This window comes from Channa argus, chromosome 8 (genome assembly GCF_033026475.1).
Source record: "Channa argus isolate prfri chromosome 8, Channa argus male v1.0, whole genome shotgun sequence".
In the NCBI taxonomy this organism is placed as follows: domain Eukaryota; kingdom Metazoa; phylum Chordata; class Actinopteri; order Anabantiformes; family Channidae; genus Channa; species Channa argus.
The window spans coordinates 2,629,948-2,648,050 of NC_090204.1; the positions used below are offsets into that span (position 1 = coordinate 2,629,948).

Here is an 18,103-nt window from a genome sequence, read left to right on the forward strand (position 1 = left end):
GACATTTGCCAGGCTTGAACTCCCTTTCAGAAGGCTGTCACACAACATGTGCCCTCTCCTTCCTTTACTGTCATGGCAAGAGTTGCAGCGCTGAGACAGTGCCCTGACCATGCAGCTCTGCACTGTGAATTTTTATGTGCCATTGCCTGGAGGTTAGAAACTCTCATTATGCCGTGTTAGATTTATTAAAATAGATTATGGAAATGTTAATTAAGTCATTAATTACATTATTTAAGCAGCATTGACAGATAAGGCAGAGAGTGTGTGTGAGGGGGGGGTGTCGAGCTCCCTGGGTGGTTTAAAAGGATGTGATTGGTGACAAGGGACACTGTGGAGATGGCGTCTAACCGCTAGCACTGACATGATACAAAGTGGCCTACACTGCTCTCTCACCTCACGCTACTGTCTACAGCAGTTGGCAGGGCTGCCCGAGGACGAGTAGCCCGTCGCCCTTTTGCCTATTTAAGTCTACGCAATGTTACAAATGTACTTCTTTGAAATAAAAAGCAGCTGTATAAGTTAAGAGAATTAGTGGACAAAGACAGCAGTAAACACATTTTTGCATTACATTTTACATGTGAACAGTTGGACGAACCATTTGCTGTGACATCTGAGCAAAGGCCTCAAACCATATTTCCAAGCTGCTCCAAAAGAAAACACAGCAGCACAATTGTACGATGAATTACCCACAAGTTGATACTATAGACTCTCTTATCTGCTGACAGTTTAGTTACCACAAAGCACAAGAAATGTGTTTTCCAATTCTTGCAGAATTGAGCTTTTCTATGTCCCATCAAACCTATATTAAGGGAGGGAAAATTGCTCTGATCGCACTTGATAAGAACAAATGATAGATGTTGTAAACAAGCAGAATGCTTCAATTCTGATCTGAGGCATTGATTTGCCTGAGCAGACAATTACTGTGTGGCCTGAGGTTCTGTGTTCAGTCAGTCCACTGCAAGAGGGTGTTTTTTTGTTTCCTGTCCAGTGTAGCAAACACTTTCAATACTAAACCTTTCAATAGTTAAAATGCCCTTTATAGTTGAAAAGGTGTAGGTGGAACGAGCATCAGTCTTGATTTCTGGGGTGCCCCCTTCAGGTACCAGGCCGTTCTAAAAGGTGTATGTCTCGATATTAAGTGGCCACTGATTGTGGAAAATGATACAGTTTGAGGCCGTCAGATTCAAGCTGTCATGATTACATCAGTCATATACAGCTCATGATAACTAAGTTAGTGCTGTGATAAGTATGCAGCAATATGAAGAATCACATGGTAGCACTTACCCATCTCTCAAGACAATATGCGTATTATATAAGCTACATTAAAGGAGCTTTTGTAATTTCTGGATGTTCTTTTGCAGTTTCATGTTTTTGCTTATTAATATTTGTTTGTGTTCTTTGGGAATAAAACGTTTCGATATTTTGCAACAAATGTTGGCACATACATGCAATACTTCTTAGACCTTTACTGATTTTGAACTGGCTTCCTATTGTTCTAGTTTGGGTAGTACATGTACTACATGTAATGGAATTACACTTCACTTTGACGCTATACCAAAATCTCTCTCTACTTTTAGATGAAAAATCCTTTCAGATGACATCACCTTCAGTTAAGATTGTGTTATATTGTTGCGCACACTATGGAGTTTGTAATCAGGGTCATACTGCTTCCCCAGAGTTCCTCCAGATGACATCATCTGAATTCCTAGGGATGAAAAACTCTTTTGTCAACCCTAGGTGAAGGTGTGGATGAACGAAACTCTAGCTAAGGAGCTTTTCAGCTAGAATATTGTAATATAATATATATCATATAATATATTAGATATTTTAATATCTAATATATTATAGAATTGAGGACTGTACACAGAGAAAGAGTGAAAGAAATAAATGGGACCCTGAGAGGATTGAATAGAGTAGACAGGAGTACAGCGAGATGCAGTGTAAGGTGAAGGTAGAGGTGGCAAAGGCCAAACAAAGAGCATATGAGGACTTGTTTGCTAAGTTGGACACTAAGGAGGGAGAGGTGGATTTGTACAGGTTGGTGAGACAAAGAGATAGAGATGGGAAGGATGTGCAGCAGGTTAGTGTGATTAAAGATAAGGATGGAAATGTATTGACAGGTGCCAGGAGTGTGATGGGAAGATGGAAGGAGAACTTTGAAGAGTAGATGAATGAGGAAAATGAAAGGGAACGAAGAGTAGAAGAGGTGACTGGTGCAGGAAGTAGCAAAGATTACTAAGAGTGAAGTGAGGAGGACGTTGAAGAGGATGAAGAGTGGAAAGGCAGTTGGTCCTGATGACATACCTGTGGAGGTATGGAAGTATCCAGGAGAGGTGGCAGTGGAGTTTCTGACTAGTTTGTTCTTGGAGAGTGAGAGGATGCTGAGGACTGGAGGAGAAGTGTACTGGTGCCCATTTTTAAGAACAAGGGAGATGTGCAGAGCTGTGGCAACTACAGAGGAATAAAGCTGATGAGCCAAACAATGAAGTTGTGGGAAAGAGTAGCGAACATTTGTGAGCAGCAATATGGTTTCATGCCTAGAAAGAGAACAACAGATGCAGTATTTGTTTGAGGATGCTGATGGAGAAGTACAGAGAAGGTCAGAGGGAGTTGCATTGTGTCTTCGTAGATTTAGAGAAAGCGTATGACAGAGAGAGGAGCTGTGGTATTGTATGAGGACGTCTGGAGCGGCAGAGAAGTATGTTAGAGTGGTGCAGGACATGTGTGAGAGCTGTAAGACCGTGGTGAGGTGTGCTGTAGGTGTGACAGAGGAGTTCAAGGTGGAGGTGGGTCTGCATCAAGGATCAGCTCTGAGCCCCTTCTCGTTTGCTCTGGTGATGGACAGACTGACAGATGAGGTTAGACAGGAATCTCCATAGACTATGAAGTTTGTAGATGACATTGTGAGAGATCTGTAGTGAGAGCAGGGAAAATCTAAAGAGGTGGAGGTCTGCTTTGGAAAACAGAGGAATGAAGCTTAGTCAATGAGAGGGACACAGGTGGAACGGTGAGGTTACAGGGAGCAGAGGAGAAGAAGGTGCAGTATTTACGGTCAACGGTTCTTAGCAACAAAGAGTGTGGAAAAGAGGTAAAGATCCAAGTGCGAGCAGCAAGTGTCAGGTGTGTTGTGTGATAAAAGAGTATCAGCGAGAATGAAAGGAAAGGTGTTCAAGACGGTGGTGAGACCAGCAATGTTGTTCGGCTTAGAGACAGTGGCACTGAAGAAAAGACAGGAGGCAGAGCTGGAGGTAGCAGAGCTTAAGATGTTGAGGTTCTCTTTGGGAGTGACGAGGATGGACAGGATCAGGAATGAGGACATCAGAGGGACAGCTCATGTTAGATGTTTTGGAGATAAAGTCAGAGGCCAGGTCGAGGTGATTTGGACATGTTCAGAGAAGAGACTGTGAATATATCGGTAGAAGGATGCTGAGGTTGGAGCTGCCCGGCAGGAGGTCTAGAGGAAGATTTATGGATGTAGTGAGAGAGGACATGAAGTTAGTTGGTGTCAGAGAAGATGATGCAGAGGACAGGGTTGGATGGAGGCACATGATTCGCTGTGACGACCCCTGAAAGGGAACAAACAAAAGGTAAAGAAGATTTGAGCAAATTGAGCCAAATATCAAACCTGCCATAATTAATATTTAATAATAATGTGACAGGTGTTGATTGTACTGACCAACCCTTTCGCTATAGTTGGTCACGGCATTTTAGCACCTTTCAGCTCATTGTTTTGACTTTATGGCCCCCAGCTTTATGTTGTTGGCTCGTTCTCACCGCCATCATTAACCTTGTTTCCAGCTGCAGCAGGCAGCTGTTTTTAGTGAATAAGCTCGATAAACCAAGTGTACACTGGCTGAACATAATGGAGCACCAGCTACAGAGGCAGATATTTTTTCCAGGGTCAATAGATGGCAAATTAGAGCTAAAGGGTGAATAGTACTTGGCTTAGTTTTGTTTCCAAATTTGATTTGCTAACTAGTTTTGCATCATAAATCATATCTGTGCTGTTCAAATTGGATGGAGATGGGAAGAGATGAAGAGGAAGAAAACAGACCCTACCTGGGGAAATTAAATAAAATAATAATAACAAGCAATGACATTTGAAAACCTATTAACCATAAATACATAAACAGGTTTCGGGGCTCTGTGCAAAATCTGCCAATTCACAAGCTGGCGATCGGCCAGACTACACTCATACACACAAAGGAAAAGCAGCACGCTGTCTTACTTCTGCTATACTGAGCTACTGACCTACCACATTTCAGCGTCATGACAGAAAGTCAAAACACAGCTTCGAGTTTAGCAACAGAAAGGCAGGCGGATCCTGACGCGACGGTACCTGCGTCGCCTAACAGTTAACACAGTGGGAAGTCAGCTACACATTCTCTGTATTTTAGTGTGTCAACATTATGTTGTGTTGTTCGCGTGTCCAGAAGATCAATTATTGCAGATTTAATAGACAGAGTTTGCTGTTGGTTACAGTGGCCATAGTGTGCTTCTTGTGGTCAGGTATAATAAATGTACTTCTGTAAAGTTGTGTGTGACTATTGCACATAGTCAAAGGTCCAAAGTGTCAGGTGAGCCTGTGTTTGTGTAAGTGAAAAGGTTTCAGGCTTTCCTCCGTTTTCGGGGTCCCCATGCCCTTAAATCCAACAGGAAGACTTCTGCAAGCTGGCCAATCAGAACAGAGTGTGCGGAAACAAGCCACTTCATTCCCTGGGCTGGATGAGCTGTAGCAGAAAGAGCCAATATTGTATTTTCTGAATTTCAAATAAAAAAAAACTATTTTAATAGACCCCCTTAATAAAGTATAAGTTAGAATTTGGGCATAATATGGCTTCTTTAAATATATCAAATATCGATAAAGTCAAAGCAAAATAAATTTGATGACTTTGATCTTTACTGTAGTCTTAAATTTAAAGGCCTCGGTCTACTAAAAGGAAAACTCCTATCACACAAAAGGTGGCCCGTGGCATTTATGTTCCAAAATGTGCCTGACAAAAAAATATGATGTATGATGTATGTTTTATGTATCAAGCAGTTTTTTGTTTTGTTTGTTTTACTGTAATTTGCCAGATTTATGCAGGTTGTGATACACATGTGAAATAAAACGCTTTTAAAATCAACATAATACTCAATGAAACTTCTGTTCTTGGTTTGGACATTTTTCCTGCATTGGGATGTTCACATCACATAAGATGGCTTAGCAAGCACCCTGGATTCAGCAGGAGTCTCCCACACGCACTAAAGACTCTGTTAATAAGAGGACAGGGACTTAATAATGAGATCAGGATTATGTTATTATACTAACAAAGTTATTTGGGATAAGTCCAAAGTGTTCGTGTGGCTAATTGGACAGATATATGTGGGATGAAGCAGTCAGACCTTGAGGCCCTGAGTCTGTTCTATCTTAATGTTTACTTCCCTGGTGTTTTCTCAGGTGTCTGTCAAGCTACCTCAGCAGTCGGTACCAGCAGGCTAAGCAGAGCGCCTTCACCGTCCAGCCCAGAGGCCTCGTGGAGGACCGATCGAGCCCCGGCTGCTGGGATCTGTGTAAGGCCGCTTCATCAGCGGCCTCACCCGGTCCGGAGGACGGGAGGAAAATGGATGTGTCGTGAAGTGGAGGTCTTAGCCTTTTCGAAACTGCTAACAGGAGGAGTTTACAGATTATGGGGTATTATACGTGTCCAACAGCCGCTCGAGGTATCAGCGTTTCAGTTTATCAGTGTGGCATTTATGAGATCCGACACTTTCAAACCTATTTTCGAGGTGTCAGATTCTGGTTTTCCTCTGCGAAACCCTCACGCTTTCACTTTATTCAGTGGATATATTCTCGCATATTCCAAATTGATGATAGAAAGGAGAGTGCACACAGCTTCCGTGAGTGTGTTCAGACTCAGAGAGTAAAAAAAATCACTCTCTTTCCTTAATGATGCCCACACAGAGACAATGGGGCGCCGCTCTGATTAGTGTCACCTGTCCTTGTGCATCTCATCAGCTCCATTATGCCGATATCTCTCATGCTTCTTCTGCTAATTGAATAGCCTGTGAAGTGGTGACGCGCACAGGGGTGAGAGCACCGTCTGTCCCGCTGCTGCTTTCGAAGCGGCAGCAAAGCTTCCCAGTGAGACGGGAGTTCGAAAAACATAAACTAGAAACCACACAAGTAGCCCTTATGCTATATTACCATCATATTATCTACAGATTATCTTCATTTATTACAGCTTTGAATTCACATTAACTGTACAGTTATACAAGTTAGGAAAGTAAAAGTTGAGAGGGAATCAGATCCAACCAGGCTCGGGATACATAGATAATACCTAACATGTAGGTTATAACTACTTAACGGGAATTTATTTGGAATATTCAAAGAATTTGTCCACAGGTCTCCGACAACACGAGTGGTAAAACCACACCATCTAATATACAGCATCGTTCTGACACCAGTAGCATCTGTTTGTTGGATAGTCCAAACTCATTTGTGATAGAGGCTCATTGTCGTACCTAAATGTAAATGACCACGATGACTTACGTTGTCACACTTGACATAGCTCCTGACGAAGCCTCTGGACATAACACAGGAGTTCTCCCTCAATGTATGTACATGCTCTTGATGTATTTTAAGTAAATGTTCCTCTATATATATTTTGTATTTGCTCTACAGGAAACTGGCCTGTATATGAAATAATTACCATCAATAACTGAATGTTGTGCTCCACTGTTGTATACTGAAACAAATAAAAGCTGTGACAGGCTTCTATCTGCTGTTCAGGTCTATGTGTGTTTTAGTCAAAGAAAAATACATAAAATATTTTTCAGATCTGCAAAGAAAACCTTGAAATAAAAAAACAAAAAAAAAAAAACAGTCTTTTGTTTTGATTGCATAAACATTGCCAGCTGTGATGCAGGGATGTAGTGGTGGTTGCCTCTCCTGCCAGGCAGGAGCTCGGTTGTAATCTGCGTGTGCCTAAGGCACAGCTAATGTAAAAAGATCCTCCTCACTCGGCTCTGCTCTGCTAGCAGTGAGCTCTGCAGCCTTATCCTGCTCAGTCCCTCTCAGTTTCACCTCTCGGTCACAGCCAAGTGACTCTCAGCTGCGCTCCATCTCGGCTCCGGTCTTTCTATGGACAGAATGGAAGAAGTCGAGCAGTATCTCACACGGCTCTATCTGGTAAATGCCACGACAGGATTGCAGAGGCTTCCCAGTGTCCCCATGCCTGTATGGTTCCAGGGCTTAATGTGTGTATGTGGGGCCAGATGGACACTTTCATGAGTGTATGAGTGTGGATTATTCTGCCGGCTACATCTGGGGCTCCACATGGTACAGCAGACTGCAGTAAGAGAGGCAGGTGGGCACATGGGGAGGGTACCCCTCCACTGGGCTTCTTTTAGATCTATACCCACTGACAAGGCCTCGCTGCAAACGACAGATCGAAAGGTTAAAAGACCATCGCGAAAGACAAATATCCTTCGGAATCCCGGCAAGTAGGATTTCTTCTTCACCTACTTCTCCGACAATGTCAGCCTGTGGTTTCCAGCTGCACAGTGTGAAAAAATGTTCTTTACATTACGAGAAAACGCAAGTGCTGAAACGGTTTCTCAGTCAAGTCCACACAAAATAAATTATTATTGGGCCACTTTAGGGAGACAGAGCTTGTGTTTGTGTTTCATCCATGTGCTAAATTAACTCCAACATTCACTGTTATGTTAGCTCTGTTTTGGTCTCCACCAACCCAGAGGAAGGTGCACACAGATGCAGTAGGTCCTATCCGACAGGTGTCTAATTAAATTGGCTATGTCACAGACTGTGATCTGAAGCATGACAGATTGTTGCTTTGATCATTTATAAAGCAAAAGATATTAAAAGTAAATGTGAAGATGTGTTTCTGTTTTGTTGGCTATTATTGTAAATATAATACCTTTGGACGGGGGATATATTTTGGGTAACACAACCAATGTGAAGAGATTTTTCACAATTTCCACACAAAATCTGAGCAATTATCCAACAAAAACAGCATAATCGACTACGAAAGCAGTTATTTTAATAATGACCTTCGTTGAGAAATACATTGCCTATGACAAAAGTCACCGTATATTTCTGTGCTGACTTTACTTTATGCTTTAAACTTTATTCCACTTGGAGAGCAATGAACAGTAAACAGTAAGTATGAAGAAGATTTAACGACGTTAACAGTAGATTGTACGTCGAGTTACTTGCAGGGAATCACTTGTTCAGTCTGAATGTAGCACAGGACTGGTGGAAATTCACTGCAGCGAAACCTTTGGTTAACATGACTTTGGGAGAAGCAGGATTCAGTAATGTGACCACCACCATTACCACATAACACTGATACGAAGGTGTATACACTGCGTATTAACATACAGATGCATAAGATATGCAGCAAGATCTCTGTGTGAAATTGGGAAACTCGAATGATTCTATTTCAGAATTGCAGAGTGCATGCTCACAAAACTCACCCCAACTTATTAATGCCTCACACTCATATTAGATTGAACTCAAGCCAAGGCCTTTGTGAAATCATAGCTCATTAGACGAGTCCACCTCGTAATGAGTGGCCGGATCCATCAGGAGCGATAAAGCTCCCGCTCTGCACTGACTGAGACCCAGTTAAAAACGCCCGCAGAGCCTCATACCACATGTGAACAAGATATTTGCTTTGAAGCAACAACACAGAGATTTGAATCGCTGTGTCAGAGTGCCAAATATCCTAGGCTGTGAGTGACAGGGGATCCGCTTTAGTGTTGGCTACCTGTTGAGGAGGATTAAACAAATGCAGATGGTGTTTACATATTAAACAAACAAAGAAATCTCTGTTCGGCGAAAATGTTTTCATCAAGTTAGGTGCTAGTTAAAATTCTGAGTAGCTGTAACACAAACCGACACAGTTTTGATCGATACTTATCATTGCGCCTCGTGTTCCCATAGTTGTTCTTCATGGAAACAGAATCCATGGCAGAAGATAAGAGGTCGTAAGTGATGCTTTTCTCGCCTGGGACGGGATCACAAATGACCCTGAGATCACCTCTGAGGAACCAATCGCAGCGTCCGGCCTCCAACACGAGTGCGGTGCGACCTGATCCCGTGCGGGTCGAGATGAATAAATTAAATGAATTACCAGCTGCCTCGTGCGAGCTTACAGGATGCAGGGTGGCATGAGCACGCCATTACAACAATGATAAGGATATCTGCGTGGCCTTGTGTTAAAGGAATTACACATAGCATCCAGAGCCTTTAAGGGAGTCTGACAGTTTTGCGCACACTGGCAAGTTAGTATGACATGAAAATGTGTGTGGCTGCAGAACGGCTCAGCTGCTGCTTGGCTTGAGTCAGGGACACTGTGTGGTTGGTTTGCTGGGGAGTCAAAAAGCAAAAAAACAAAAACGCAGTCTTATTGTGATGCAAATGGACGGTATTGTGCTGAGACAATGCATTAATATGTCTCTTTTGTGAAGATAACATCGCAAGATGCACAATAACACAAAATGATGTCCTCTGAGGTTATTTAAAGAGATATGACATCAAATCCTGACATGGCAAGAAGTGTCTGTCCAACTGCTTTTGTCTCCAGCTTTGATAAAAACCGGTGAAGGATAGAAGGCTGCTTTTGAATCCCAACCACCATATAGGACATTTACATAATATTATGTATATCTTATTCCACTGCATTCCAGAGTTTGAATGTAAACTGAATTTAGGTCTTTATGCGCGAACACAGGAAGAAATGTTGTAGCTTAAACACGAGACACGTGGCAAGGTGTCTGATAACTTTGTCTTCTACCTGTAATCTGATGCTGCGCAGAGAGGAGGGATCAGCCTCCGTTCCCCAAGGTGATTTATGATTGAGGACACGTTAATAAAAATATCAAAACAATCTGAGCTCTGCTAGGAAAGATACTGGTCCGCTACGTACATCATGCTCGACAGGCCTGCGCGGGGAGAATCGCCTGCTCCGTGATATTATGCTCGAACGGATGCCCTGTTGCCCTGCTCCTGCATAGAATATGCAGCTGTTGTTTGTTGTTTTGAGGGTCAGTGGGGGTAGAGCTACTCACACAAGGTGACATTTGTGTGAACATCCCTAGCTTGATAGGTGAACCATCTTGACATCTTAGTCCAAAGAAGCAGCAGCCAGCAACGGTTTGCCTTATTTAAAAAACCTGCGCCAAAGCTTATTTGAGTTAAACGTCTGTTTAATTTAGAGCTACATAGGTCACCTGTCCTTTTTAAAAGAGCACAGTATGCTGTCATAGAAATACCCAGTGGCACAGGACTGAGGAACATGCTGCTGTTTCTGAGTAAACAGCCCTTTCAAATCTGCTCTTACTAAAGGAAACATGTCGGAACTCACTGGAGAGAATATTTCAAATAGTTCATTAAATGCCTAGAATGACTGGATGAAAAGATGTAGTGCTGTTACCCCCCCCCCCCCTCTCTTTCGCTTTTGATGGATTCATATTGAGTATGGGTGTGGACGCAGAGTAATTTAGTATGTGTTAAAAGCCACTGCAGGGATGTAGCCTGTAATACTCACTCAATTCCACATCCAATATCACTGTTTCTGAGATTGCAATGATTTTCTGTCTCTATGTTTTGCCCAAACACAAAATCATCACAAAGTACGCTGCCAAAAAGAAAATGTTCTGCAACATGGAATCCACTCCAAACATGCGTTTGTGCTGATGCATGCAGTGTTACCCTGATGGAGGATCAAATCTCTGAGGTTGATCTGTAGGCTTTCTGCTGTCAAGTGCTTTTAGTCCAACTCATCGTTAATTTGGATGATCTCGCGATGCAATTTCTCTATGTGTGGTAGTAAAATGTAGCTTTGATCGTTTCCTCGCACTGAACACGGCGGCGATTCCCCGGCATCATTCTTCTCCTTATAGGGGGAAACAGGTTAAGACACAGTCTGGCTGCAGAGATTTTCCCTTTCTAAGGCTTTTATCAGTGAAGCCCTTTTAATTAAACAGGTGGGGGATTGTTTCTGCCTGGTTCATAGCTTCCTATTCATTTCAACATCTTTGCACAGTGTAGCAGATGGATGTTGAGACTCGTGCTAACGGTACAGCATCGCAACCAAAAGTTGCATATTGTAGCTTTAATGTGCATTTACAAAAATACCTTTTTTTACACAAATACCTTTTTCCTAGCGTCCATTTAACTGCAGTAAATGGGGAGAAGCTTGTGTGGTTTTGATGTAATTACAACTTGGAATTTATCTTTTTAGTCTCATTGACTGATGATGCGAAACAAAGGTTGTAAACATCGCAAAGCCAGATTCGAGATGGCTTTGGGATCCAGATTAGGCATTTAAACAAATGAGAAAGTAACAAGTAATTGAAGGTCATATTAATTTAAGCACAGCACATTGCATCACATATCCTTCCTTTTGATTTTGCACCCGCACCTGCAAACAAGCACGTGCACTCGGACTGAGCCAGCGGACCCAGCCCATGTCTTACAGTAAGTAAACTAGGTGGTCACTAGTGATCCCGCCTGTGTGTGTCCTGCTCTTTTTGCATTTTTTTTCCCCCTCAGGTTCATCTCCCCCCTCAACCTGCTGCAGGTTACCTGAGTATAATCGATGCTCAGGTGGAGGGAGAAAAAAGGGAAGTAGGTAGTGCAGGAAGTGAGGGAGAGAACACATGCAAACACACACACGTGCAGCTGCATGTTTGGTAAGGAGTTTTCTCCTTCCCTTTCTTTTTGCACGTTTGGGTGCACGTTTAGTGGCGCCTGGAAATGACCAGTAGTTCAGTTATTCGTCTCTTTATTTGTTTAGATTTAGTTTTCATGTATTAGGAAGTGAAAGGGGGAGAAACCGAGAGCAATGGCCCACTGTCTTCTCTTTTTCTTGTTCTCTGTGGCCGGGGTCTTCAGTCCATTTTGTTTCCCGTTTATTTCTTTTGTATTAATGTTTAGTGTTTTTTTTATTTTGAAGCTTTGGATTATAACTTAGTTAACCTTTTGTCCTTCTTCATATGTTGCATCCTCCGATCCACGGGAGTTTTTTCTTTTGTGAATGGAGGGCGTAACAATCCCTATGTGGTAACATTTAGCTACTTTCCTTTGATTTCTTTACATGCTGGATGTGATTGTGTGGTTGATGCCACCTGTATTTTTGATTGTGGCACAAATTGGCTACCTGCACTATTAGTTTCTAAATTAATGGAGGGTGCAAGAACGACTCGGGTGCCAAAAAGAAAAATCCGATGCTGCCAAAATGTATTCAAGTTCCAATATCTCCCTGGAGAGGAAAAAAGGAAAAAGGAAGAATTGAAAAATGAGATGTTCACACAGGATGAAAATGTATATATTTAAGATGATAGTGTTCATTACAGTCTATGGTCACTGCAGTGAAGAATTCCATTCAAAACAGATCCTTTCAGTGAGTCTGGAGTTTTTTTCCACCTGTTCTGATATGTGTAGAAGTCAGGATTGTGGGGTTGAACGGGCCCAGGTCCAGTCAAAGCAAAGGTGAGCAGGGTGTAGTAGCAACTCTTGTTCTGTCCTGAACATGGTCACTTTTAGACACAGTGACAAACAGATGTAGCATGTTGCTCCTTTCCTTTGACTTTATCAAATGTCTCTGCCTGTTACACAGCTGCAGGATCAATACGTGACACATCTCCCAACCCAGACAGGGAAGGTGCACAATTTACACATGTGGCACAGCAGCAGTACCATAAATAATTATTATTTCACTCTTCTGTAACTCCAGACTTATTAACCTAAATTCAAACGCACAGCTGTTGCACACAGATTCTGACTTGTCCGTCTCCTTCAAAGCTGTCTTAGCAGGTCATTTTTCATTTTATTAGTATTAGTATTTCTGTGTCTTTGAATGTGTTGTTTATTACAGGGAGTTTTTTTTTTTTTTGGTTGCTTCATGACACAGTATTTGCAGTGAGGACATTAAAGCAAGCAAGAAACTCTTCTAATCCCTGAAATAACCAAAAAACAAGGCCACAGCTGATAGATCTAATAATCTGCCCCAGTCAAAAGTGCGTCAATTTCACACAGCATAAAACTACATGAAGACCATCAATAATAAAGAATGTCATAGGTTACATAGGTCAAGCCCCTAAAATCAGTCCAATGAGATTATATGGAAACGTTTGAAAGTGTGGTGTGTGGAAACCCACCTCACCCACAATCCCCAACCTTATTAGACGATACAATGAAAGGGCAATATCCTGTTTCCTTCGGATTAGGGCCCCTCGGCAAATAACCTGTCTAGAGCCCAAGAAATCCTAGGGCCAGTCCTAATGAGACACCTCTGTGAGGACTGGGGACAGCCAGGCCACTCCCTTCCTCTCCTGGATCTTTCGAAAGCACACAGAACAAATAAAAAAGAAAAAAGAAAAAAAAATCAAATGACTAACTTTAGATTTGTTGTCAGAAACGGCAACAAGCAGAGTTACTCACGTCTTACACTTCTGTAGCCAAACTGCGAAGATAACTGCTCGGCTTTCGGTCCAGGTTATTTGTTTAGAACGACTTCCTAGCTGGTTCCTTTTTGTGCTGGCAAAAAGAACAACACAGTATCTGAAAGGGCGGCAGGGCGTGTAACGCATCAGAGAGACGGTGAAACCCCCCCCGTCCTTAGCAAGTTGTAGAAGCGCAGCGTTTTCATTGATTTCAAACCCAGTCGTGGTTTGGAATCACTCTCTCCTAACAGTGCAGGAAAACATTACTTGGAGACAAATTTTGCCCAATGTGAGCTGTTTGCACCCTGACACTGGCAAAGTTAGACGCGTATAAATGTCAAGAGAGATGTGTCCTCCTTTTGTTCGCTGCAGAATTTGCCAGCAGCTCATTTCCTCCAGGAACACATTAACAAAGCAGTTAATTCTATCATTAATTAAAAGGAATCACAATTCAGTGAACACTTCAAATTAATCTATTGAGATTTGCTCTCGCACAATGCTCACATTCTATTTTCTTTGTCTCATCAAAGCAATGCGGCTCGGGAGGCGTGTTTTTTTTTTTTTTTTTTTTTTTTTTTTTTTTTTGGTTTTGTTTGTTTCTTCTCTGCATGTCATTTACATCAGTCTGGTCCTGTGTAGCTCCGTTAGCAAAGCATGTCACCACCACTGCCAGGTTTAACAGTCTGGTTCTAAAGGGATCCATCCATGCAATAAATTAATACACTCGTAGCAGTAGCAGGTTTGTCTGCAAACACCCAACGTGACACACTGATTGTGTAGGTGTGAATACTCATAAAGTGGTTTTTAAGTGTCTTTAATTACATTTAGTTTGCTGGTGGTGTAACACACACTTTACGTTAACACAGCAAACAGAGTGTCATTTAAAGTACCGAGCTCATGTGAATTGATCTAAAAAGCCTTTTTATTTCCTCCTTTCATCCACAATAATGCAGCTAAATAGTTTCGTAACACCGGCAAAATATTTGATCTGGCCATTGGCCACACGGAGCTGTTTATCTCCTCAGTCACAGGAGTTGGGTTATAAATACTCGGTGCCTGGCGTCTCCACAGTATAGAGCTACTTGGAGGGTGATAAGGTGCTAATTAGCAACTGTTAGCAGACGTAAAAAACTACATCCACAGAATGAAGCACATTTCGCTTTTGCCACCGAACGTTCAGCTGATGATCCTTTCTCTTCTGCTCGCAGACACCAAGACTTGAGAGATGTCCCTTATTAACACTGTGTACAAGAAACTCTCTTTTTTTTCCTTCTCCTTCCTTCCAGGCAAGCCAGGTCTGACAAATTAAGGCTGCGGAGTCATTAGATTAAGATAAGAACTTATCTTTTACTCCGAGACAGACTTTTATCTATTGTATTTTTCTTCTCTCCATCTCTTTCGTTCCGTCTTTCCCCTCGACATTCACCGCGAGGTTCTCAAAGTAATTGGGATGTTGTTTGACCAGAAAGGCCAGAGAAGTTTTTAACCCCGTCGTGAATTAACCTTCGATGTCGGAGGCAGGTCACAAGAGGTGCAGGTGGAGACATGTTAAGACTCGTTTAAGGGAATCTTGACGTAATATTGTTGGAAGACGGTTTATTCTTTCTGCAGGTGCATATGCCAGGAGCTCTAGAAATGACTTCTGTCTGCTGTCAGTGCTTCTTAAAGCATAACATGTATTTTTGGGGGTCACTGAACAAGACTGGTGTAGGGTCTTCGTCTCCAAGTACATCATTTAGAAATGGTCATCCAAGTTTCATCGCACGCTCCCTGAAAGCTATTTTAAATGACCTTTTAAGGTTAATCACAGCCACGCTCTGTTGAACTAATCTGCATCAATAAAAAGGGAGAAAAAAGCCCAATATCTCTTATTATAGAACCCACGGAAGGATAATTCGGAAAGTAGCTCCCTGAACATCAAGTAAACAGTCGCCATCAGATTTGGCCTCTTTTGTCTGAAAGCCTTGTATGTATGTGACCCGATACTGATACTGCTTTATTTTTTTTGCGTTATAAATATCCAAAGGGGGGGAGACTCGCAGCCCGGAGCAGCAGTATGAGAGCTTTGAGATTTATTGTTCTTCAAAGCCGAACATATGAAAAACACCTGAAATAAACGAGTTAGGCCCTTACGGCGGCAGCTAAGGTGTTTTCATGATCCCGGTGTTTAGAATCCTTTGTTTCAAAGGTCATCGAACCACCTTTTTCTTTGTAGAGCTAATTGTGTCTGCATTCTTGACCACTTTGTCAGACAACTCCACACTGGAGCGGAGAATTCAGAGGAGTGTATGCTGCTTGTTTACTGCGATCAAGATAACAAGGACAAGTCTGTGAAATAACGAAGGCTGGGGCCGATGCAGAAAACACAATATTTTCTATTTTAATGGCGTTAAGCGTGGAAGCTGGAGGAGAGATAGCTTGAAAAATGTAACTAAAGGATCGGATTCAGTGGGATCCAAATGGCAAGGGTAGCTGTTGGGCATGATGACGGGGCTTTGATGTGAGCTATAACTAGCTTTAAGCTCGGCTCGGGCGCATCATGGCTGCATCCTGACTGATGTGGGTATTCCTCTTAGATGAGGGCCACTTTGGCGTGTGTGCCAACTGTACCTTTAATTTCAAATTCCCTAATGTCTCAGATGGGATGACATTAAAGGCGCCGGGGTCATTAGTGTATTGTAATGTTTGCCTACAACTGTGCGAGCTGGACTGTCATCTCTTGGAATTTTGTCATATTCATCAGCGCTCTGCATAATGGGATGAGAAGCTATTTACATATCGGATCAAAATCGCCAGCGGAGAGTATTAATTATTGAAAAAGTGACAGAACCAGAAGAGCTGCTTTTTCCTCTTCAGAGTTTGTTGTCTGCACAGACGGAAAGCCACTCCTCGCCCAGTAAACACAATTATCTCAATTTTAAAGACACCGCGAGCTTCTTTTTTTGGAAGGAGCATGCTCCACACAAAGGCCAGAGCATCTTCTGTCACCAGGGTAAAATGAAGGTTCGCCCTTCATGCCGCACTTTCCCAATAGGCTGTAACAAGCATCCGAGCGAGGACGCGGTACAGCCTCTGGAGGGCCAACGCACTGTGCGGCCTGCGTCTTTGTGTCCGTGTCAGGCTCTGCGTGATAGAACATGCGGATTATCAATCGGTTTCACTGAGCAGCAGACTTGTCTTGACGTAATTATTGAATGGAAATCAGAGGCCCGACACAGAACCATGCAGTTTGTTGTGTACGGTCGTAGCAGGTACAGTGTCAATAACACAAAACTTCAACGCGGCCTTGAAAGACATTCTTCCTCCTCCGAGAAGAAACATAACGCTCAGTGTTAACTGGGACATGCGTAGGAATTATTTGTGCACATGTGAATTGTGCCCGTATTATCAAGCTGACCTACATTGTATTTCTGCTGCCGTAGCTGAGGTGTCACATGTGTTAGCAACATATTTGACTATCACAGAAAGAATCTTACCTGACTCATTGTCATGGCTCCACACACGGGACCTTTTTATGCATTCTCCCTATGGGTGTCATTAAAAATTCATCTCAGTCCTATCGTCTTAATCATTATCTAAAAATCTCTGCGAATTCGTTGTAACCTGTTTTCCACTGATGAAGAAAAGTTTGGGTTTTCTGCTTGATGCCGAGTCTTAAGGTCTCTGTGCGAGAGCAGATTTTACCATTAGGCCATTGCTGACTTGTCAGGTTTCTAACGCGCCAGACATCTGTTTAAACACAGCCATAATGGTGGATAATGAAGTTTGTTTTACCCCCACGATATACAGTAAATCATATGCAAAGGCAATGGGGACAGTACGAATTAGAAAATGCAGGCGGATACATTTTACTGCATTTCCCCCCGTCCACAGTGTCATCCCCTTAAGCTGCCAAGAGAGTGTAGGGGGGTGAATTCATGAGGGTCTTCTGTAATAGGCTGGCACACACACAGGCACAGCCTGTGGAACCTTACAGGCTGCTGAAGCTGGTCTTGGCATTGCTTTTGGCAGCTATGTGCTCTCTCACACTACACATTCTTTCTGGGAAAAAAAAAAAGAAAGTTTTAACTAGCTGGTCTTACCACTCCTTTATAAATGAGGAAGCCCTTGGCATAAATAGATCTACATGTTCATTTGGTATATTAACAGAGACACACAGTTAAAGAGTGTTCATTACAATTGTAAATTTCTGCCCTCAGGCCCTTAGCCTGGCGCTAGATTACATGAGGTCTATGCTCACGGACAGCGCCTGGCATCTGATTGAGGGTCCAGTGCAGCTAATTAATTTCATTAGAAAGTGAAGTCATCTTCTAGCAGGAATTAATATTTGGAGCGTCATGTTGCTAATTTATTTCCAGATTTAATTAGCTCAGAGAAGAAATGTTGCTTGGGCAAGAGGACTTTTTAATTATCAGCTTGGATAAATTTGAAAATGTTGATGCCTAAGGGTTGAGTTAATTAAAACCTGCATTATTTTAACTTTAATTAGCTCCCATCTTTGTTTTTCTTCACCATATGGCCATGTCCTGTAGTCAAATTTAGTTAATTAAGCTAATTAAGCTAATCATTTTAATTACTCAAGACAATGTGATTGGATAGAGGATGACTACAAGTTTATAGCCAAGTACTTGTTTTTCATTAAGTTGAAGGG

General features: G+C 42.3%; 1 protein-coding gene across 1 annotated transcript in view; it reads left to right on the forward strand.

Moving 5' to 3' along the window:
* LOC137132078 (uncharacterized) overlaps nt 1-6,758 on the forward strand; it is a 66,660-nt gene extending 59,902 nt beyond the window's left edge. Inside the window, exon 5 of the mRNA XM_067514152.1 lies at nt 5,441-6,758. Coding sequence (XP_067370253.1) covers nt 5,441-5,618 — 178 coding nt within the window. The 3' untranslated portion in view covers nt 5,619-6,758. The remainder of the gene's footprint in view (nt 1-5,440) is intronic.
* Nucleotides 6,759-18,103: the final 11,345 nt, after the last annotated feature.